We start from the raw sequence: 23,921 nt of genomic DNA, 5'->3' as shown, positions 1-23,921 counted from the left end.
GTTAACCTGGGAATGCATAGCCGCGCGGTGCTCTGGGAGTTGTAGTTAAGGGTCTGCGGTTAACCTGGGAATGCATAGCCGCGCGGAGCTCTGGGAGTTGTAGTCACGGTTCTGCGGGTTAGCCTGTGAATGCGGGGCCGCGCAGAGCTCTGGGAGTTGTAGTTCCTACTGTGCGGGTTAGCCTGGGAATACGAGGCTGTTAGACTACACGTCCCAGCGGGCAGCGCGGGCGCCTGCGCACTGGCGCGCCCCAGGGTCTATATATAGAGACGTTGGCGGTTCCGCGCCCTGTCTTGTCCTTGGCCGTGTCCGCCATGTTGGGAGCTGTGGCCCGGTGCAGCCGGAGCGCACTGCGGGGCCTTCAGGCCCTGCCCGCACGCTCCCTCCCCTCCGCCGCCGCCGCCGGCCTGCAATCGCGTACGTATCGCACCGCGCTACCCACGACTCGCGGGTGGGTGGGCGGGCTTTTCGGCCTCGGGGTCACCCCCCCTTCCCCCGTGGAGCTCCCGGCCCAAGGGCGGGGGCTGGGCTTGAGCCGGGCCGCAGGCGCCTGGAGCTCCACGGGGAAGGGGCCGCTGTGCTGGAGGAGGAGGATGGCGCGGTGGCCTTGACCTCTGCCCGTCCTCGGCCCTGCGGCCTATAGCGGCGGAGTCCGCAGCCCCGGCCTCGCCTCCCCGCCCGGCCTCTCCTCCCCGCCCGGCCTCTCCTCCCCGCCGACGTCTCCTCAGCCCGCAGTCGCTGTGTGCCGGGGCCGGGCGGCTCTCCCCGTCCCCATGTTTGGGCCTCTAGCCTGAGGAGCCCGGGCCCGCCCCTGGCAAACGGACACGACCTCAACCTCACAGTTTAAGCATTTTGTACCCAAACATTTGCTAAAAGTGATCAGATCTGACCAGTGCTTTTTCATACTGTGCGTGTGTGGCATTTGCAGTACAATCTTCGCTTGTCTGGTAAATTGTGGAAAGCCAACCCTAAATTTTATGGTGAGGTAACTTCCCCATAACAACTGGATAGAAACCCAGAATAACATTAACTGTCAACCACAGAACAAGCAGTATCTGCATAACCGTGAATGCACTGGACGCCATTTGGCCCTCAGTGTGTGCCGGGTCTTTATTGTTGCTGTTAGCCCCGTTTTCCTGCTCCTGAAACCATTCCAGTAGTTGCTTTTTGGGTGAAGTGCAAGTGTGGACCCATCGTGCCTTTGCAGAAGGTCATGGGTTTTAAGTGGCAAACAGAACAGAGCTGACTTTGGACTGGAGGGTATTTTACAGTGGTGTGGAAATTGGGTGATGAACTATTGTTTTTTTGATGTGCATTATTGGGCTGTGGACACTTTCAAAATAAGAAAGCAAGACTTGACTCTAGATGTCGCAAAGATATTAGACAAAATGGATGGGGGTATGGCCATTTACCTTGTCAGTGAGGCGAACAAGTTTTTTAATAAAGTGCAGTGAGTTGCTCTTTGTCTGGCATCCTTGGGCATTTAGTGTTAGTAAATAGGAAGATATTCCAGACTTGGATGTGTGGGAAGGAACTGCATATGTTGGTTTAAATCGAAGATAGACTCAAAAAGCTGCAGTACCTCAGCAGGTCAGACAGCATCTGAAGAAAAGGAGGAGGTGACATTTCGGTCAAGAACTTGGATATTGCTTCTATTTATTTCTGTTTTTTGTTAACACCATATTGCAATTTTCCAGTGAGTTGAAAGGGCGGGGTGAATACACAAGTGCTCTAGACTTTGCCTGCAAATTTGTCTGCTTTTGACACCTTTTACAGAGGCACAAGGATATGCAGGAAATGGAGGGATATCGGTCATGTGCAGGCAGAGGGGATTAGTTTGACTTGGCATATTGTAGGCCAAAGGGCCTATTCTTGTGCAGTACTGCCCTATGTATGATGTAGTTCAAGGTTTGGCTTCATGTGGCTGTCTGCAGTTTTCTAAAATGTGGAATGATTGTTAAGCCTGGTGTTTTGCATTTTAATCTGTACACTTCATTATCCACTACAGGACGAAACTATGTCGCTCAAGCAAATCCATCTGCCAAGGAAAGCCTGCCGAAGGGGCGGATTGTTGCAGTGATTGGAGCGGTTGTGGATGTCCAGTTTGATGAAGGGCTTCCCCCAATCCTGAATGCTCTGGATGTGTTGGGTCGCGAGAGCAGGCTGGTGCTGGAAGTGGCCCAGCATCTTGGTGAGCATGGCTTGGTTTAAACTCTTCATGTGAGAACTCGGTGCGAAGAGATTATTGACTTTCGTTCCTCTGAAATGTCTGAAGACCAATTGCTATCTGAGAGAGAAAAACACACATAATCAAATCAGATTTTCTCTATGTTGTGACCAACAGTCTTCACTCTCTGTAGGTGAGAGCACGGTGCGGACAATCGCAATGGATGGCACTGAGGGGTTGGTGCGAGGGCAAAAGGTTCAAGACACGGGCTCGCCAATCAGGATTCCAGTCGGGCCAGAAACTCTCGGCAGAATTATGAATGTCATCGGTGCTCCCATTGATGAGAGAGGGCCAATCAACACAAAGCAGTAAGTAGGCTTATGCTGGTGTTTGTGAATGTCTTGGGTTTTGTCCTTAATTTCAATTTAGGTTTGTATGAACCCAAGTGCAAAACATATATCTTCGTGTATGTTTTTTGTTAAAGATGGACTAACTTCACCAAGAACAAAAGCTGATTTTGAATTTTAACTTTGCATTCCAGAAATTGTCCTTGACATTTGAGCCTGTCTTAGAGCTAACGAATAACTCACTTTGATTACTGGCATTAAATTGAACATTAAATTGTTCCAAGCGATTGAGTAAATTGTGCTGGTGCCTTGTTCTGTATTTTGGGTTTCATTTGCTTTGTGAAGCGAGGTTTAAAACTTGTTCATTGTCTGTTATTCCTCACAATGGTTGACTACACTAAAATACAATCTAGATAAAGTACAAAAGTTAATTGCCCAAGAAACACCATGCAAGATAAGTGCAAGTGACTGGATGTTTTTCATTTGAATTGACTTTGTGTTAATCCATCCACTGGTTTATATTAAAGATTGACACAAGGGTCTGGAGTATTTCAGCTGGTCTGGCAGTATCTGGTGAACGTGGGTAGGTGACGTTTAGGGGTCTGAACCCTTCAGTCTGCCTATCAAATCACTGGTGTTCACCTATTGCCAGTCATGCTCTGCCCTGCCCCTCTTCCAACTTTCTCTTCTCCCTTCCCCACATCAGTCTGAGAAGGGTTCTGACCTGAATCGTCACCTATCCATGTTCTCCAGGGATGCTGAGTTACTCTGGCATTTTGTGTCTATCTTTGGTATAAACCAGCATTTGCACTTCCTTGTTATCACTTGTTTATATTGGTGTATATATATTCTGTTTTTAATTCAGTGGATGGGTTTCATGAACCTTTTTGTTTCCTAGATATGCTGCAATTCACGCTGAAGCTCCTGCATTTGTGGATATGAGTGTTGAGCAGGAGATCTTGGTGACTGGCATCAAAGTTGTGGACCTGTTGGCTCCCTATGCCAAGGGTGGAAAAATTGGTAAGTATCGTCTGAAAATGTAGCTTCACTTTTGGGCTCAATTTTTACGGTTTAAGAAAATGTTGGCATCTTCTCCAATCCTGCAATCCCCTGAAATCTGTCCTTACTTTGCATGGACTTTGGATCACCCCTGATTTCTGGAGTTCCATACAAAGCTCTTGCTATTACCCAGCTGGTGTAATATCTCTGGAAAGACTTATTTCTGTGAAACTTTTTGTTATTTTCATCTGCTCATTTTTAAAATTGACATAATTACTAATTAAACATGGCATACAAGGATGCGAGGAGTTACCAGCATTTATGTGTATAACTAAATACATTAAGTGAAATGTTTCTTGTTTGCATTGGCACTCTGGGTCTGCAATAATAAGTGCCTGGAGTATTAAAGCATGGGATTTAGGGAACCGGTTAATTATATTGGAACAAATGATTTTAGTTTATTTTGGATTTATAAGCCTTCATAATTTAAAATGAACCTAGTCAAGTAATATAACTTGTATTTTGCTGCAAATAATAAGTATAGTCTTGGGCTTACCACCTGTCCCTGCCTAGGTCTTTTTGGAGGTGCTGGTGTTGGGAAGACCGTACTGATCATGGAACTCATTAACAACGTGGCCAAAGCCCATGGCGGCTACTCTGTGTTTGCTGGAGTGGGGGAACGCACCCGTGAAGGAAACGATTTGTACCATGAAATGATTGAGTCTGGTGTCATCAATCTGAAGGACGCGACGTCCAAGGTAATCCTCTCAATGTTGCACTGTTCCGGGTTTCAGTTGTACTAACATATTGAAGAGTCATAACTGCCCTTTGCTTTCAGGTTTCCTGCATGGGCATCAAAATGGAGTTATCTACCAGAGCTTTATGGATACGCAAAAACTAGGTGCTGCTGAAAAATCTTTAAAAATGTAGGGCATTCTGGAAATACTGTTAGTGCAGCTCGTGTGAAGTAGAAAATGTTTAATGCCTCATCAAAACTGAATACTTGAGATGTTAAAACCAGATATTTGGCAAGTACTGTGAACGTGTGGATGCAAGAATAATTTTTTTTAAAAAGGATGATGGTGCAAGGAAGAAGGGGATTTAAAGTAAGGTAAATAGCATAAATGACCTGAACCCTTGGTCTAGAAGGCTATAAATTGTCAAATTGCAACATGAGATGTTCCTTGTGCATCTGTATTGGATTTGAACGTTATTAAGAGTTGGAGAAAATAGAGTGGAAGTGGGGTAGAGATCCAAGTCATGCTTTTACCATTAATATAGTTGTTCTTAAATTAAGGAACTATAGGAACTATTTCTAAGTACAAACGACACCATAGTTCCAGTGACAGAAGTTCACCCTTATGGAATTCATAAATCATTAGCAAATACATCTGAGCGTTGGAATGAAAATTTACTCTGAATTTGTGGAGAAAAAGCAAAACTGCAGTACTTTAACTTCTAGCATTTCATGACGCATGCACAGATAGGGCTAGTGTTATGGACGTGTAGGATTGAACTTCAGATGAAAGGAATTTATTCACAAAATGCTGGAGTAACTCCAGGTCAGGCAGCATCTCGGGAGAGAAGGAATGGGTGACGTTTCGGGTCGAGACCCTTCTTCAGACTGATGTCGGGGCGGGACAAAGGAAGGATATAGGTGGAGACAGGAAGATAGAGGGAGATCTGGGGAGGGGAAGGGAAATCTGAAAGATAGGAATATGGGTCGAGCGTACATGATACAAGGAAGAGAATTATGTATTAGCTAGCAAGAGATGAGGTGGGGGCTCGTTTTGCATATTGTTTTGCTGAATGACCAGACCGTAACGGAGTGCAAACTTGCCATAAAGTCTTGTGGTTTGGATTTATTTGATAGTCATGCTAGCCTGTGCCTCACTTTGCCTGTTCCCATTAGGTGGCGCTGGTGTATGGGCAGATGAACGAGCCGCCTGGTGCCCGTGCTAGAGTGGCACTGTCTGGGCTAACAGTGGCTGAATATTTCCGTGATCAGGAAGGTCAGGATGTGTTGTTGTTCATTGACAACATCTTTAGGTTCACTCAGGCCGGTTCAGAGGTAAGTCTGCTACTAGTCACTGGCAAGAGATGTTTTATTGTAACAGGCTTTACAGCTATTGAGTGGTGTTTGAGCATGTAGTACCATGTTCTCTTGTGCTGTGCAGGTATCTGCTCTGCTTGGGCGTATTCCTTCTGCTGTCGGTTATCAGCCCACTCTGGCAACTGACATGGGCACCATGCAAGAACGGATCACCACCACAAAGAAAGGGTCGATCACATCAGTGCAGGTAGCTATAAAACCAGTGAACACCCGGTCTATCTCATCAATTCCCCGTGATGATGGAAAGTTGACTTTCGTTCTACTGAGCGTAATGAAGCAAAATATAACTAATCTGAGGTGGTTTTGTAGATACCAGGACTTTTCCCCCCCCCAGTAAATGAAGCTTTGTACAGCCAGACTGTTGTGTTCTTGCAGGCTATCTATGTGCCAGCTGATGACTTGACTGACCCTGCCCCTGCCACAACCTTTGCCCACTTGGACGCCACAACAGTACTTTCACGTGCGATTGCTGAACTGGGTATTTACCCAGCTGTGGACCCTCTGGACTCTACTTCCCGTATCATGGATCCCAACATTGTAGGAGATGAACATTATGGAGTGGCTCGTGGAGTGCAGAAAATACTTCAGGTTGGTGCCCTTTTCTCTGAAGAAACAATTAAAATTTTAAGGGCAATACTGGCCAGTTTGAATTTGGAGTTTAGATCTTGTAAGATGGGCCGAAAACTGCCGGAGGAACGTGACAGATCAGGCAGCATCTGTAAAGGGAAATGGACAGATGTTTTTGCATTGGAACCCTTGATGGTGCCTGCAACTCCTGAGTTCTCTATAGTCTCTTATCTCAGGTTGATTTGTAAAGGCCAAGGAAGAATTGGTTTTGTTTGACATTTGAGTGACCAAGGATATTTGATCAGTGGAATGTAAGGAGACAAGGCAGATTAATGGCATCTTTTGAGCGATATGGTAGGTGATAATTTTAGAAATTAGGTGGGGGGCAAAAGGGGCCAGGAAATATCCTTGGCAAATAAGGTTGGAGAGAATGCCAGGGCATCCAGTATCTGGAGCAAGAGTGGGTCCTTTTCAACACCAATGGGCGATGTGTCCTAAAATAATTTTTCTCAACTTCAGACAAGAAAAATGGTGGCGCAGCGGTAGAGTTGCTGCCTTACAGTGCCAGAGACCAGGGTTCGATCCTGACTCCAGGTGCTGTCTACAGAGTTTGTACGTTCTCCCCATGATCTGCGTGGGTTTTCCCTGGGAACTCCGGTTCCTCTCACACTCCTTAGACGTACAGGTTTGTAGGCTAATTGGATTGGTTAAATTGTAAATTGTCCCTAGTGTGCGTAGGATAGTCTTAATGTGCGGGATCTCCGGTCGGCGTGCACTAATTGGGCCAAATGCCTGTATCCACACTGTCTTTCTAAACTATACTAAAGGGACATGTAAAGTAGAAAATTCAGGGAGGGATGCAGGGCATTTCTTATGTTTTAGTTGTGCTGGTAAATTCTCAAGAGTGGGTGAGATCTATTCCTGGTCTATTTGGGGAAACAAGGGAGAGGATAGCCTGGTCTGTGACAGATTTTTGCATCTGTGTTAGCTGAGTTGTGCAGCTGTTGGACTGGACAGACAGTGAGGATATGCCAGGTAACTACAGACTGGAGAACCCGGTGTCAGCAGGTAGGGAATGCCTTTTGACTAACTGGTGTACAAAGCTGGATCTGAACCTAACCTAATATTCCACTTTTTTGTGTTTGAGATGAAAAATTAGATTACATTAATTTAGCTGCATTGATAATGCCAAACGTAGAATCTCCCTTTGATTTTAAATGTCACTAAGAAATATTCTTGAATTAATGTTGCATATTTTATTTCTCCAGTAGTGGTATTTGACAAGGGCTTGCATACAATAACTTAGAGTGATGCATTAATCAGAATTTTTCTACAGAGATCATAAGCTGATGTCTGGTACACCATGTATAAACAATAATTCTCCCTTTCAAACCAATTTTTCATCAATCAGAAAAACTCTACCTGATCTGACTATTCGGAGCATTCATTTTACTTCAGGTTTTTTTGTGTGGCTTTTTAATGAATGTTTTATCTTCATAACATTAGTTTTTCCTCATTAAAGTGATAGTACTGTGTTTATTTCCTTGATATTAAGTAAATTAAAAGCAGTATTTGTTTGTCTTCAGGACTACAAGTCTCTGCAGGATATCATTGCCATCCTGGGCATGGATGAGCTGTCGGAGGAAGACAGGTTGACTGTGGCTCGAGCTCGTAAGATCCAGCGTTTCCTTTCTCAGCCTTTCCAGGTTGCTGAGGTGTTCACTGGACATCTGGGGAAACTTGTGCCCCTCAAAGAGACCATTAAGGGATTTCAGATGATCCTTAAAGGTAACCTCTTTGCTTGTTTGAATTATTTTTTTAGTTGTTGGCCTCATTGCTGTGTGGTGTAAATACTTGTTATGAGCTTTCCTTTTCACACTTTGCTTCACCCATTTGCAGGTGAATATGATCATTTGCCCGAGCAATCCTTCTACATGGTTGGAGCTATTGAAGAAGCAGTTGCCAAGGCTCAGAGGTTGGCTGAGGAACACTCGTAATGCTGTAACAATCATCTGGCTTTATTGTAACATGTATGGAATGTCTTCAGATGTATTGTCTTCACAACATAGATTCAAAAGCTATTTAATGTTTCTACATCGGAAGAATAATAAAACTTCTGTCTGAATCTGGAATACATGTCTGAAGGAGTCATTGTAAAAAGGAAGTGATCACAAAACATGACCAAAATAAACTTGACGACTGTAATACTTTAATTATGGATGTTCTTTTGGCAAGTAAATGTAGCAGGTAGAAGCTTACTGGTTTTGAATGCCTTTATTTTCAGGTCAGAATTGGCCAAAATTAATAGATACTTTTGAACAAAAATCCAAATTGGATAGAGTCTCCTTTTAGATAAGCAGCATTCTGATTCTTATTGAAGTGCATGACCTCACACCTAACCATATCATGGGTGAACAAGAGGGGCTAAAGATGTACAAATGCCTGGGCCTGGGTGATTTGCTTCCTTGAATCCTACAAAGTGGCTGTTAAGGTAGTAGATTGCCTTCTTAAAAACCCTTGGATTCTGGAGCAGTGTCTGGGAATTGTAAGAGGAGTTTTTAAAAAAAGGTAACTATATGCCAGTCAGCCTGATAATGGTTGAAACAAGTGTGTAGGAAGGGACTGCAGATGCTGATGTACACCAAAGACACAAAATACTGGAGTACCTCAGTCAGGCCGTATCTCTGGAAAAGGAATGGGTGACTTTTTGGGCCGCAACCCTTCAAACTGACATTCGGGAGGCAGAGACTAGTAATATGGTAGGGTAAGGTGTGAAAAGAGCACTAGATCAAAGCAGACAATGACCAAGGAAGTGTAGAATGGTACATTGTTAGCTATGAGGAAGGAGACAATAAGGCATACAATCACTAAAATTAATCAGGACGGTGAAACTAGTGGGAGAACTGGAACTGGAGGAGGGAGAGAGACAAAGCAAGGGCTACTTAAAGTTGGAGAAATCAATATACTGCTGGGTTGTAAGCTTGCTAAGCGAAATATAAAGTGCTGTTCCTTCAATTTGCGTCTGGCCCAGTGGAGCAGGCCCTGACCTCTACTGCCTTGGTCATCGTCTGCTTTGATCTGTTGTTTTCACACCTTACCTTACAATATCTCTAGAATCCCCCTCCCCAGGCTCAGTCTGAAGAAGGGTCTTGACCTGAAACGTCACCCGTCCATTCTCTCCAGAGATGCTGCCTGTCCCGCTGAGTTACTCCAGCATGTTTTGTGTATTGGTTGAAGCAATATTGGAATCAATCATTTCTGGAATGGTGGATTAATAAGTGTAAGCTTTGGTCAAGCTTTTAAACTGAATGGACATGTTCAGCAAAAATGTTGCCCGGTGTTGATTTGGGTTTTCTTCAATGAACTGAAGAATGCACTCGACTGGAAGATATGCAACAGAGTGGCTGCTGCACTGGAATGATTGTTAGGGCCCCTGGATAGTGAGAAAGCAGAAGGTAAAAGGACAATTGTTGCACTTCCTGCAATTGCATGGGGAAGCGCTGATTCCTTGTTCCAAAAACATTGGCGCCTACTCAACTTTGGTCTCCCTATCAAACATTCTCTTTGTTTTCTCTGCATCTTTCCCTGTCTTCATTATACTTTCTCTTGTACAGTCTCTTTCTGCTCACACTGAGCATCTTGGAGGTTCTATGCAATTTGCTTCTCATTCCAGATGAGGCCAAAGAGGATTGGAGTTGCAACTGAAGCATACCAAGTGATGATGTTTGCTTGCGTTATGTGCTTGTGCATCAAAATTCAAGTCTTTGACAGCACTTTTACCGAAGCATGCGAGGATAATAAGTGTCTTCTTCCACTTGTTCCATTAGCCCTCAGAGCTAAATCTAACGCTCTCTTGAAAACATCCAGTGCCTTCTGGGGCAGAGAATTCCACTCTTGAAAAGTAGAATTTCCTGTAGAACCAAATATCTGCAGATATGGTTTATACCAAAGATGGACACTAAGTGCTGGAGTAACTCAGTCAACGTCTAGAGGAAAACGATCGGTGACGTTACGGTTTGGAAACCCTTCTTCAGACCTAACATATGAACCGTATTTTCTGTTCTGGGTGCTTCTAAGAGTCGTGTTTTATTGTCATTTGTTTCAGATAGAATAATGAAATTCTTGCAGCAGCACAACAGAATATGTTAAACACACTAAACAATACGATAAATGAGAAACAAAAGCTGTGTATATATATATATATATACACAAGTATACATACATACATACACACACACATGAATAAAACACAATAATAGTGCAAAAAGACAAAACCAATGCCCCCAAATCTTTGTAGTTTAAAGCTTATTTGGAGGTTGTGGTGTTTAATAGCCTGATGGCTGTAGGGAAGACGTTGCTCCTGAACCTGGACATTACAGAGAGCCAGTGTGGTGTGGGACCTGGATTCCCTACAACACTCAAGGCACTGGGGAAATATCACCAATGCTGTCTCCACTTAATTTTCAAATTCACTAGAAGGATAACATAAACAAATCAGTATTTTTCTGTAGGCCAACGCAACCTATATTGAGGCTATGGATACACTCAATATTACACCAGACACCTGCAATAGGCATTCTATTCTGGGCTCTGACGGGGTAGATTACCAGACATAGGAAAAGTGTAAGAATATTCCTCGACAAAATGCAAAACCGCTGGGAATCTTGTTGTTTGGGATAGTGTCGTCGTGAGGACACAAGCACTGCAGAAGCAGCAGAAAGATAGCACCTCAAAAGCTACTCACCCTGTCAGTAACCACCTGCTTCATCTTTGGATGAGTCTGGAGTTCCCACATCAGCCCCAAAACCCCCAAATGGAGCTAAATTAACTCATTCCTGTCCAACAAGAAATGATGAATATATCTGAAACCTTTAATGTCCTCTGCAACGGACTGTTTCCTGGCACCAGTTCTTCCCCTCCCTCACCCACTCCACTTTCAGTCTGAAGAATGGTCCCGACCCAAAATGTCACCTATCCTTTTTGGCCAGAGATGCTGCCTGACCTGCTGAGTTACTCCAGCACTTTGTGTCTATTCCTGGTACCAACTGGTTTATTTTCACCGTGCGAGTCAAATCCCTCTGTATCAACATGTCCCAGTGCTTCCTTACACAGGGCCAGTGGACTACCTCCATGTTCTCAACATCATCCTGACTGCTCCTTTTCTATTTCGAGCAATAGACAATAGGTGCAGGAGTAGGCCATTCAGCCCTTCGAGCCAGCACCGCCATTCAATGCGATCATGGCTGATCACTCTCAATCAGTACCCCGTTCCTGCCTTCTCCCCATACCCCCTCACTCCGCTATCCTTAAGAGCTCTATCCAGCTCTCTCTTGAAAGCATCCAACGAACTGGCCTCCACTGCCTTCTGAGGCAGAGAATTCCACACCTTCACCACTCTGACTGAAAAAGTTCTTCCTCATCTCCGTTCTAAATGGCCTACCCCTTATTCTTAAACTGTGGCCCCTTGTTCTGGACTCCCCCAACATTGGGAACATGTTTCCTGCCTCTAATGTGTCCAATCCCCTAATTATCTTATACGTTTCAATAAGATCCCACCTCATCCTTCTAAATTCCAGTGTATACAAGCCCAATCGCTCCAGCCTTTCAACATACGACAGTCCCGCCATTCCGGGAATTAACCTAGTGAACCTACGCTGCACGCCCTCCATAGCAAGAATATCCTTCCTCAAATTTGGAGACCAAAACTGCACACAGTACTCCAGGTGCGGTCTCACCAGGGCCCGGTACAACTGTAGAAGGACCTCTTTGCTCCTATACTCAACTCCTCTTGTTACGAAGGCCAACATTCCATTGGCTTTCTTCACTGCCTGCTGGACCTGCATGCTTCCTTTCATTGACTGATGCACTAGGACACCCAGTCATGCCATTCCCAGAAATTTCCACTCACCTGTCTCTGCATGTACTCAATCGTACTTTGAATGTTCAAGAAGATAACTCACAATGCTGGAGTAACTCAGCACATTTTCCAGAGATGCGGCCTGACCCTGTATTACTCCAGCATTTTGTGTCTATCTTTGGTTATAAAACCAGCATCTGCAATTTTTTACAATTTTATCAAACTTCAAGGAAAACTTCTCTTGCTTCTTCCAAATCAAAGGTACAGCCATGGGAGCCTGCAGGCCTGGCTCTATGCAACACATGGACCAGTCCTGCTTTCTAGCTGAACAGAAGATAGACACAAAATGCTGGAGTAACGCAGCAGGACAGGTCCTGCAGAAAGGTCTCGACCCGAAACAAGATCAGTCTGAATCTGAAGAAAGGTCTCGACCCGAAACGTCACCCATTCCTTCTCTCCAGAGATGTTACCTGACCCGCTGAGTTACTCCAGCATTTTGTGTCTACCTTAGATTTAAACCACCATCTGCAGTTCTCTCCTACACAGGACAGGCTCTGATTCAGGCCTTCCCTGTTATTGTGCACATGTATCACATTCAGATTTTTTGCTTTTCTGCATCAATGGATTAAGGAAAGCTTTTAGAAAACCTGTTGTATTCAAAATATAAGGAAATCTGCATCAACTTGCTGCGATGTTTTCTCCTTCTTTGGTTAATGGCCTGAGCACTTTTGATGAAAATGAGAAATTACTTCAAAAGGAGGTGATTATAAATTCCTTTTATTTGCATCTTGATATAAAGAATCTTTTCTTTGCAAATGTACAATACTAAATGCACATTGAAATTTGGCATCACTGAGTTAGATGGCGCAGTTTGGCATTCAGTTCTCTCTCTTTTGTTAGTAGGTTATTGCTGTGCTTCTTAAAAGCTTCAAATTCCTAGTAATGGAAGACAAAAGGTAGAAAGAAAAAAATAAGATTTTTAATGAACTTTTTTGTATTCCTACATGATGGAAGCCATGGATGGTTTAAGCATTTGTGATGGAGACCCATGATAGTTGAAAATATATATTTTAGGCTCATCCAAGAACCTTTTCATCTCATCTTTTCAAGTACATACCAGGTTTGTCAAGTGGGAAATTATGTGAAATAATGGACCCTACCGTGAAGGTTTGTTTCTGCCATGATTTTTTAAATTAGTTAACTACATATTTTTTACACGCATGTGCTTATTTACCATTTTCTGTAGAACGTTTAACTTTTCCAATAGCGTCTCAAAACCTTCCTTATTTTTGTTTAAAAATTGCACACAAGTGTGTTTTGCAAAAACTATTGACTTGACTTTGTGGACAGCTTGATTGTAATCATGTAGTCTTCCCGATGGTTAGCATCCAACACAAAGGCTTTTCGGGGATACAAGTTCAAAGAAATGGCCAAAGGTTCTGCAAAGACCTACCTATTCACTGAGAATGAATAGGAATGAGTGAAGGGAGAAGAAAAACTCCCAGTGCCTTCCATTCATTCAGCTTTTCAATTTCAGCAATGGAAAGAGAATATTGATATGTTTGAAGCTATGTACAAATAATTTTATTCAACAGCTTAACAAGTTAGGTGGCTAAAGGATGTAGTTTCATTTCTGCTTTGACAAGATCTTGCTTTAACCAGCATCTGTGGTATGTGTGCAAGCAGGAAAAACAGTTTGAATAGTGCATGATGTATCATAGGTCAAATGACAGAAGCGTGTTGCATTGATGGTCAGAATGAGAACTACTTACCCGTTCCAAGTCAGTATAAACCTTTTGATATCTGTGATACTGCTGCTGTAACTCCTTGACCTTGGCACTTTCATTTACCATTGCAGCTTCATATAGAAATCTGAAATACAAAGCACATTCTGAATGAAATCTCCAAAGTACAAAACAGGTCTTGACCCAAAATGTCACCCATTCCTTCTCTCTGGAGATGCTGCCTGCCCCGCTGAGTTACTCCAGCATTTTGTGTCTATCTTGTGTTCATCAAGAGGTTAGAAACCTGAACTAAACGTGACCTAATTACAGCTGTTCTGAGGTTATCTTTATCCTGATACCCGAATCATGCCTGACACATCTGGTTCCGTTTAAGGCAGCTAACATGGCTGTATTCCCAATTACTGGCTACAGGTGCTTCTCGTTCCTCCTTGTCAGCCAGCTAAAGATCATCATCAAATAGCCCAACTATCAGTCAGTGCCTATATCCTTAATGCAACTACTCCAAGACTAAAATAGCTGCCTGCACTGGATTAACTGCGCTGACCGCAGCTGAATGTAAGCAAAATAAGCAGGTGGAGGAGGGGAAATGAACAAGAGAGACAAAGAAGCAGGATGCAGAATATAATGTGTGGGAAGGAACTGCAGATGCTGGTTTACACCGAAGATAGACACAAAATGCTGGAGTAACTCAGTGGGACAGGTGGCATCTTTGGGGAGTCAGGGGAGAGGGAGACACAGAGATAGGAAGGATAAGGTGTGAAAACGAGACATCAAAAGAGATGGAGTTCAAGGAAAATGTAGAATAGATCATTATTAGCTTGGAAAATGTGCCAACAAAGCAAACAGATGTTGCAGCTACACACAAAGTGCACTGCACCAAAGGTAGATTGGGTTATCAGGAATTCAACCTAGGCATGCAGGAGGTTCGTTCAGTAGTCTGATGACAGTGGGGAAGAAGCAGTTGTTAAATCTAGTGGCATGTGCTTTCAAGCTTTTGTATCTTCTGCCGGCAGGAGAGGGGAGCAGAGGGAATGACCAGGGTGTGAATGGTCCTTGATTATGTTGACTGCTTTCCTGAGGCAGCGTGAAGTGTAGATGGAGTCGAGGGTGGGGAGGCTGGTCTGTGTGCTGGACTGGGCTGTGTTCACAACTCTCTGCGATTTCTTTGTATATAAAATGTTTGCAAAGAATTATTTTTGTTCAACTTCTTGGATAAGTTGACAGTTAACATAACTATTTGTTGAAGAGTTGCTGCTTCGTGATCTCTAAACTTTGGATGTTACTGATTGAATATTTGCATTATCGATGCCTGCATCTCCAATTGCAAGAAGCAAATTCAAAGCTGCACCACTGCGTAAGCAGGTGTTACATCCTTGCAATATTGGTCCTTCTTTGATCATATTTAATGAACGGTTCCTTTTTGTTTTACCTGTCTTCTGCATCTTTCTTTGCTTTCTCTGTTAATTTTAATTTCTCCTCCAAGAGCTGTATTTCTTTTTGTTTGTCCTACATTTTAAAAAGTCATGGAAGCAGAGATTAGGCATTTGCAAACAAAAGAACTCTTCACTGTATCCACAATATAATTGAAAAGACATTTAACTTTATACTTAGAGCCAAGAACATTTTAATTGGTGAATTGATTAGTTAAAAAGTAAATCACTGGGTCAGGCAGCATCTCTGGAGAAAAAGGATGGGTGATGTTTCAGGTTGGGATCCTTCTTCAGACTGAAGGGTGGGGGAAGGTGAAGAGCTGGTATAAATCAGGACCAGATCTTTTCTCGCCTCCAGCTCTTCACCTACCCCTCTCCCCTCCCACCCATCCCCTACTTTCAGTCTGAAGAGTCCTGACCCGAAACATCACCCATCCTTTTTATCCAAATATGCTGCCTGACCCACTGAGTTATTCCAGCACTTTGTGTTTAGCTTTGGTATAAACCAGCATCTGCAATTCCTTGTATCGACAATCCAACTCTGATGTTGGTGGCACAAGTGGTCAGTTCTGCTGTAAGATATTCCACTGGTATAATTGTTATTTTTGCCCATGGATATTGCCTGGTCTACTCGGGAGCGTTTTCCTTTGTATCGGTTTTCCAACTAATGTTCCAACATGTTTTTTATTTTTCCTTGAAGGTATCACAAAATGCTGTAGTAACTCAGCGGGTCAGGCAGCATCTCAGGAGAGAAGGAATGGGTGACGTTTCGGGTCGAGACCCTTCTTCTTCCAAAAGAAGGGTCTCGACCCGAAACGTCACCCATTCCTTCTCTCCTGAGATGCTGCCTGATCCGCTGAGTTACTCCAGCATTTTGTGATATCGTCGATTTATACCAGCATCTGCAGTTATTTTCCTACACATTTATTTTTCCTCAGTAATTACCCTTGCTCATTTTCTCAACACAGCTCAGTTGCAATGGCACAAAATGTTGCAGCATAGTGAACTGTAAACAGGATAGTGATAAAATAAAGCCTGGTGTGTATACACTGGTAGTATGGGCAGGTGAAGTTTAATGCGGAGAAATATGAGGTGATGAATTTTGGTTGGAGGGATGCAATGAAAAATAAAGGACTGTTCTAAAAGTTGTACAACATCATTGGGGAGACTCAAGGAACCACAAATGCTAGTTTACAAAAAAAGACACAAAATGCTGGAGTCTGAAGTCGGACACAAAGTCTGAAGGAGGGTCTTGAGCCAAAATGTCACCTATTCATGTTCTCCTGGACTACTGCCTGACCTGCTGAGTTACTTTGCGCCTTTATTTTAGAACTAAATAGATCAAAAGGAATAAAACAGGAACTTTTGGGCACAGAGAAGAGAATATGGTAAATAATTTAGAGAGTAAAGAATTAATAGGAACATGAGGGTCAATGTTATCACACAGAGTGATTGGTGCAAGGAACGAGCTGCCAGAGGAGGTAGTTCATATTTATCTATGCTAGTCCCTTTTGCCCGATTTTGACACATATCCTGCCAAATCTTTCCTATCCATATACCTGTCCAAGCGTCTTTTAAATGTAGTTATAGTACCTGCCTCAACTACCTCCTCTGGCAGTCACTTTTTCTTTACTTATAAGGTCATGAGTGATAAGAGCAGAATTAGGCCATTCGACCCATCAAGTCTACTCCGCCATGGCTGATCCACCTCTCCCTCCTAACCCCATTCTCCTGCCTTCTCCCCTGACACCCATACTAATCAAGAATCTATCTATCTCTGCCTTAAAAATATCCATTGACGGCCTCCACAGCCTTCTGTGGCAATGAATTCCACAGATTCACTCCCCTCCTGAAAGAACGTAATTTAATTCTGAGGCTATGACCTCTAGTCCTAGACTCTCCCACTAGTGGATACATCCTCTCCACATTCACTCCAATCCAAGCCTTTCACTATTCGGTAAGTTTCAATGAGGTCGCCCCCCCTCATTCTTCTAAACTAGAGCGAGTACAGGCCCAGTGCCGTCAAACGCTCATCATATGTTAACCCACTCATTCCTGGAATCGTTCTTAAAAACCTCCTCTGGACCCTCTTCAGAGCCAGTACGTTCTTCCTCAGATGCGGGGCCCAAAATTGCTCACAATATTCCAATGCGGCCTTATAGAGCCTCAACATTATATCCCTCTTGGAAATAAATGTTAGCATCGCGTTTGCCTTCTTTACCACCGATTAGACTTGCAGATGAACCTTTTGGGAATCCTGCCCCAGCACTCCCAAGTCCCTTTGTACCTCAGATTTTTGGATTCTCTCCCCATTTAGAAAATAGTTTGCTGAAAGTGAATTGTTTATATTTCTCAACATAACCTGTATATTTTTCCCTCTCTCCATGGAAAGATGAAGAAGCTCTTCCTTCTCTCGTGACAGCAGAAGTAATTTATTCTGGGATTCTGTTTCCTCGTGATTTCTCACTTCCGTGGCTTCTTTCTCCTTCTTTTCAGCAACTAAACAAAGGGGCAAGATATCTGATTTAGAAAGGAATGAATATTTTGTCACATTTCCAACCTAGCATATAGTTAGCAAGTACAAATGTACTGTTCTTGCTGATAATATATCAATGAAAAATAATATTTTAAAAGTATAAAAAGAATAACAAGTTTTAATATTACCAACAACATTTAAAACAATTGCTCAATTCTTAATCAATTGCTCAGATCTTAATAAAATTACTTTAGATAGTTATCCAAAGCTATAACTGTGCCGTGAAATTTTAACTACATGAACAATTACAAGTCTTTAAAATTAAGGAACACCTAACCATGTGACAAAACCAATAATTTTAATTAATTTCAGAAATATTGTTTAAAATCTTTCATTCGATTGGAAATTGCTAGTGCTACTAAAGTGGACCTTTATTTGAATACATACCATTACGCCTATCCTCTGATTCTTCCAGTTTTACCTTCAGATGAAGCACTTCATCCATATAAAGCTTTTCAGCGTTTGCTTGCTTCTTTAAAAACTCGCTCTCTTTTTGTCGTAGGTTCTGTGTTATTTGCCTGAAATAAAGGAATAAAAAAATATTAAAGTGAGAACTGGCAGAAACGTTACATGGCCCCTGAAGTAACACTGATAGAAGATAGACACAAAATCAGCGGGACAGGCAGCATCTCCGGAGAGAAGGAATGGGTGAGTTTTCGGGTCAAGACCCTTCTTCAGATTGATGTCAGGAGTGGGCGGGACAGAGATAGAATATAGTTGGAGACAGTAAGACGGGTGGGAGAACTGGGAAGGGGGAGCAGATGGAGACAGGGGGAAAGCAAGGGCTATTTCAGGAAAGAACGCTAATAGATATGTGCAGTACTTCCATTCCCTGCTGAGCATTATCAGCAATCATTAAATCATGATTCCAGGGATAAGGTAGCTGTGGGCAGAGGTATAATCCCTGTTGTGCTGAGATTCATTGGAGACTGCCGCTTTGACCTTCATGCAAATCCACTTTGTCCAAATTAGGCTCCACACTCTCTCATTGTCTTAGCCTTCGTCATAATGGGGATTCAATCTGGCTTTAGAGCCACACAATCATGTTTGGTGCAGGCCACAAGATGGCGATAGCACTGTGTTGGGGTTATGGTCAGGGATGCAGACACCAGGAACTGCAGAAGATGCTTGTTTACAGAAAAAGACGCAAAGTGCTGGAGTAACTCAGCGGGTCTTGCAGAATCTCTGGAGAACGTGGATCAGCGACATTTCAGGTTAGGACCCTTGTAGTTGGGGGGAGAAATCGGACCCTCTGAATTACTCCAGTTATGGTTAGGGATTATGTTTAAATTTGAGTCTAAAAATATTACAGTAACAAGTTGAATACTTGTTTGGTTGAATTGTTAGCCATTTTGGATTGTAAATATGTAATTTGTGTTGCTTACTTGCACTCTTGTTCAAGAGTGTTGCGTTGTTTCAGATATTCTCCCACTTCACTGGACAGCTTCAGCATTTGGACTTCTTTCTCCTGCAGGGCTTTACAAAAGAGATTTTTGTTTTCTCTCTGAAGTTTTTCATTTTCTTCACTAAGCATCGAATTCTGTCTCTTATATTCATCCTTAAATTTGATGATTTCTTGGTGATTGAAGGCCAGATCCATGAAGCGTTCCTCCAGCCGGGCTGACAACTTCATTTCACCCTCTAGTTGCTGCCTCAATTTCTCGCCCTGGTTCTCCACCTCCTCGTTAATTGATTCCAAGGTTTGGCAGCGTCGAATGAAGTCATCAGCTCGCTGTTTGAGTATACAGATGAGCTGTGACTGCTCATCTATTCTAGATCGCAACATGGCAGCCTCTGTTTTATCTTCTTGGGACAATCCGCGTAACTTCTCCAATGTGACAGACAAAGAATCGCTTTCCTAAACAATGCAAAGAAGCTCTGAATCAATTCGGCACAGGGATAGAACATACAACACAGAGCAGTAACGCACAGGAACAGGCCCTTTGGCCCACTGTATCCATGCTGAATATGATGCCACGATAAACTAATCTCCTCTGCCAACACATGATCCAGATTCAGGTTAGTGACAGTTTCTCCCCAGCTGGTATCAGGCACTGAACTATCTATCAACAACTAGAGAGCAGTCCTGATCTACTATCTGCCTCAATGGAGACCCTCGGACTATCTTTGATTGGACTTTACTGGCTTTATCTTGCACTAAACATTATTCCCTTCATCATGTATCTGTGCACTTGAATGGCTCGATTATAATCATGTATTGTCTTTCCGCTGACTGATTAGCACGCAACAAAAGCTTTTCACTGTGCCTCGGTACACGTGACAATAAACTAAAGTCAAATCCATATCCCCACATATCCACGTTTAATTAAACCTTAAACGCCATTATCGTATCTGCCTCCACCACCACCCCTGGCCAGGGTTTTCTGATCATTATGGACACACTGATTCAGGTTAAGTTACCTATGTGAGTTCAGTGTCTCAGGTTAGTGCTCTAAATTCAGTGACCATGCTACCTCGAGTTAGACCCTGAATTAAGGATTATTGTGAACATATCAATCCGCAAGGGGCCGGCTTTCATGATTGTTGCATGCACAATCAGTGCATTCTCCCTATTCAAAGGTTGTGCGATGTAGGCAGGAGAAAGGGTTTGAGAGGGAAAGACAAATCAGCCGTGATTGAATGGCGGAGTAGACTTGATGGGCCAATTGGCCTAATTGTGCTCCTGTGACTTGTGTCAGGTGAGAGTGCCAAGTTAAGTGATCAGTGTGAAGGCATGATCTCGGGAGCAGACACCATAGTGTGCACACTGTTTCGCATTTGGGCTCCAAGTGAAGAGTCACTGTGAGCAATAATGGCTTGCAATCCAAGCCCAGTTCAGCTGCAGAGAGTGTTCGACACTGGCATTGTGAGCCCAGTGTCCTGCGGTCAGGGAGTACCGTGCACAGGTGGACCCGGCCTTGTGATCGCTGTGGACACGTGGCCCAGCCCAGGCATAGGTTGTCGTGGTGTGCCAGGATCCATTGCCAGGAGGCAGAGGACCCTGACCCCGGTCCCTGAGGTCCTTGACCCCTAAGCACCCTAGTCCCTGACCCAGAAGTCCCGGTCCCTGAGCCCTAAGGACCCTGACACTGAGATCCCTGTCCCTGACCCCTAAGGTCCCTGACCACTGAAGACCACGACCCCAGTCCCTGATCCGTCCCTGAGGTCCCTGACCATGACCCCAGCCCCTGATGTCCCTGACCCCTGAGGTCCCTGACCATGACCCCAGTCCCTGACCCCCAAAGACCCTGAGCCCTGAAGACACTGACTATGACCCCAGTCCCTGATGTCCCTGACCCTCAAAGTCGCAGAGCCCTGAAGACCTTGACCCCAGCCCCAGAGGTCCCTGACCATGACCCCAGTCACTGAGTCCCTCGACCCCACTCTGGTATCCCTGTCCATGGTCCTTGAGGCCCCTGACCCCGGTCCGTGCCCCACTCGGTTCTGAGGCCCCTAACCCTGCTGAGGCCCCTGTCCCTGAGGCCCCTGACCCTGTCGCCCCTGAGGCCCCTGTCCCTGAGGCCCCTGACCCTGAGGCCCCTGTCGCCCCTGACCCTGAGGCCCCTGTCGCCCCTGACCCTGAGGCCCCTGACCCTGAGGCCCCTGCCCCTGTCCCTGAGGACCCTGACCCTGCCGAGGCCCCTGACCCTGAGGCCCCTGACCCTGAGGCCACTGTCCTTGAGGCCCCTGACCCTGCCGAGGCCCCTGAGGCCCCTGACCCTGAGGACCTTGACCCTGCCGAGGCCCTTGACCCTGCCGAGGCCCCTGACCCTGAGGCCCCTGACCCTGAGGCCCCTGTCGCCCCTGACCCTGAGGCCCCTGACCCTGAGGCCCCTGACCCTGAGGCCCCTGACCCTGAGGCCCCTGCCCCTGAGGCCCCTGTCCCTGAGGCCCCTGACCCTGAGGCCCCTGTCCCTGAGGCCCCTGACCCTGAGGCCCCTGTCCCTGAGGCCCCTGACCCTGAGGCCCCTGTCCCTGAGGCCCCTGTCCCTGAGGCCCCTGTCCCTGAGGCCCCTGACCCTGAGGCCCCTGTCCCTGAGGCCCCTGTCCCTGAGGCCCCTGACCCTGAGGCCCCTGTCCCTGAGGCCCCTGACCCTGAGGCCCCTGTCCCTGAGGCCCCTGTCCCTGAGGCCCCTGTCCCTGAGGCCCCTGACCCTGAGGCCCCTGTCCCTGAGGCCCCTGACCCTGAGGCCCCTGTCCCTGAGGCCCCTGACCCTGAGGCCCCTGTCCCTGAGGCCCCTGTCCCTGAGGCCCCTGACCCTGAGGCCCCTGACCCCGAGGCCCCTGACCCCGAGGCCCCTGTCCCCGAGGCCCCTGTCCCCGAGGCCCCTGTCCCTGAGGCCCCTGTCCCTGAGGCCCCTGTCCCCGAGGCCCCTGTCCCCGAGGCCCCTGTCCCCGAGGCCCCTGTCCCCGAGGCCCCTGTCCCCGAGGCCCCTGTCCCTGAGGCCCCTGACCCTGAGGCCCCTGACCCTGACCCTGAGGCCCCTGACCCCGAGGCCCCTGACCCTGAGGCCCCTGACCCTGAGGACCCTCACCTGCCGGGTCTGCTCCACCATTTGCCGCAGGTCCCGCCGCTCCATGGCCGCCTCCACCGCCGCCCGTCGCGTTGCCAGTGGCGACCGAGAGAGACAGAGAGAACTACGGCGGCCCCCACCGTCAAACACGGGCCCCGGGCCCCGGGCCCGCTCACACTCACACACACACACGGGGGGGGGGGGGGGGACCGGGGGGGGAGGGAGAGGGGGAAGGACCGGGGGGGGAGAGGGGGAAGGACCGGGGGGGGAGAGGGGGAAGAATTGGGAGAAGAGGGAGGGAGCAGGAGAGAATGAGAAGAGAGAGGGAAGGAGGGAAATAATTGGGAGAAGGGAAGGAGAGGTGGAGAGAGAGAGGGAGGGAAGGAGGGAGAGAGGGAAGGAGGGAGGAGAAGGGATGGGGAGGAGGGAGAGGGAAGGAGGATGGAGCAGAGAGGGAAGAATGGAGGAGAGAGGGGAAAGGAGGGAGGAGAGAGGGAGGGAGCAGGAGAGAGGGAAGGAGGGAGGAGAGAGGGAGGGAGCAGGAGAAGAGGGAGGGAGGGAGCAGGAGAGAGGGAAGGAGGGAGGAGAGAGGGAGGGAGCAGGAGAAGAGGGAGGGAGGGAGCAGGAGAGAGGGAAGGAGGGAGGAGAGAGGGAAGGAGCAGGAGAGAGGGAGGGAGCAGGAGAAGAGGGAGGGAGGGAGGAGAGAGGGAAGGAGGGAGGAGAGAGGGAGGGAGCAGGAGAAGAGGGAGGGAGGGAGCAGGAGAGAGGGAAGGAGGGAGGAGAGAGGGAGGGAGCAGGAGAAGAGGGAGGGAGGGAGCAGGAGAGAGGGAAGGAGGGAGGAGAGAGGGAGGGAGCAGGAGAAGAGGGAGGGAGGGAGCAGGAGAGAGGGAAGGAGGGAGGAGAGAGGGAAGGAGCAGGAGAGAGGGAGGGAGCAGGAGAAGAGGGAGGGAGGGAGGAGAGAGGGAAGGAGGGAGGGAAAGAATTGGGAGAAGGGAAGGAGAGGTGGAGAGGGAGGGAGCAAGAGAGGGCGAGAGGGGAGGGAGGGAGGAGAGGGAAGGAGGGTGGGAGAGAATTGGGAGAAGGGAAGGAGAGGTGGAGAGGGAGGGAGCAAGAGAGGGCGAGAGGGGAGGGAGGGAGGAGAGGGAAGGAGGGTGGGAGAGAATTGGGAGAAGGGAAGGAGAGGTGGAGAAGGAGGGAGCAAGAGAAGAGGGAGGGAGGAGAGAGGGAAGGAGGGTGGGAGAGAATTGGGAGAAGGGAAGGAGAGGTGGAGAGGGAGGGAGCAAGAGAGGGCGAGAGAAGAGGGAGGTAGGGAGGGACTTCTGCGACACCTGTAGACCGCTAGACAAGCACACCTCCGCACCGGTAGATCAAGACCAGTGAGGGTGAGTGTGTAGGAAGAAACTGCAGTTATTGGTTTATACCAAAGACAGACACAAAGTGCTGGAGTAACGCAACAGGTCAGGTAGCATCTGGAGAACATGGGTAGGTAATGTTTCAGTCGGGACCCTTCTTCAGACTGTGGTGTGAGTGGTGGTGTCATGGCAATGAGGTGGGGTGGGGAGAGGCTGGGCCTGCAGTCAGAGGTCCGACCTCCACTCACTTGGCCATTATTTACTGCTCAAAGAAATAATTTATCTTCTTTTCCC

At 46.3% G+C, this 23,921-nt stretch overlaps 2 protein-coding genes and 1 non-coding gene across 3 annotated transcripts; 2 read left to right on the top strand and 1 right to left on the bottom strand.

The window, feature by feature from the left end:
* Window positions 1–308: 308 nt before the first annotated feature.
* Window positions 309–8,325, top strand: atp5f1b (ATP synthase F1 subunit beta). Its single transcript, XM_078404188.1, has 10 exons — window positions 309–417; window positions 2,009–2,191; window positions 2,361–2,535; window positions 3,413–3,534; window positions 4,087–4,271; window positions 5,426–5,584; window positions 5,691–5,813; window positions 6,002–6,214; window positions 7,780–7,981; window positions 8,093–8,325. The coding sequence occupies exons 1-10, from the start codon at window positions 315–317 to the stop codon at window positions 8,188–8,190; spliced, it is 1,563 nt and encodes a 520-aa protein (XP_078260314.1). The 5' UTR covers window positions 309–314; the 3' UTR covers window positions 8,191–8,325.
* LOC144596408 (small nucleolar RNA SNORD59) lies at window positions 5,855–5,927 on the top strand. Its single transcript, XR_013547602.1, has one exon. It is a non-coding gene; the product is annotated as a small nucleolar RNA SNORD59 (small nucleolar RNA).
* A 4,502-nt stretch (window positions 8,326–12,827) lies between the features above and the next one.
* Window positions 12,828–22,461, bottom strand: LOC144596344 (coiled-coil domain-containing protein 89). The gene is made up of 7 exons (XM_078404591.1): window positions 22,297–22,461; window positions 19,147–19,619; window positions 18,149–18,279; window positions 17,588–17,724; window positions 15,225–15,301; window positions 13,823–13,922; window positions 12,828–12,986 (listed from the first exon to the last, which is right to left on the bottom strand). Exons 1-7 carry the CDS (start codon window positions 22,339–22,341, stop codon window positions 12,900–12,902), a joined length of 1,050 nt encoding a protein of 349 aa, XP_078260717.1. The 5' UTR covers window positions 22,342–22,461; the 3' UTR covers window positions 12,828–12,899.
* Window positions 22,462–23,921: the final 1,460 nt, after the last annotated feature.

Source organism: Rhinoraja longicauda, chromosome 8 (assembly GCF_053455715.1).
Source record: "Rhinoraja longicauda isolate Sanriku21f chromosome 8, sRhiLon1.1, whole genome shotgun sequence".
Taxonomy (NCBI): domain Eukaryota; kingdom Metazoa; phylum Chordata; class Chondrichthyes; order Rajiformes; family Arhynchobatidae; genus Rhinoraja; species Rhinoraja longicauda.
This window is presented reverse-complemented; position numbering and strand designations above follow the sequence as displayed.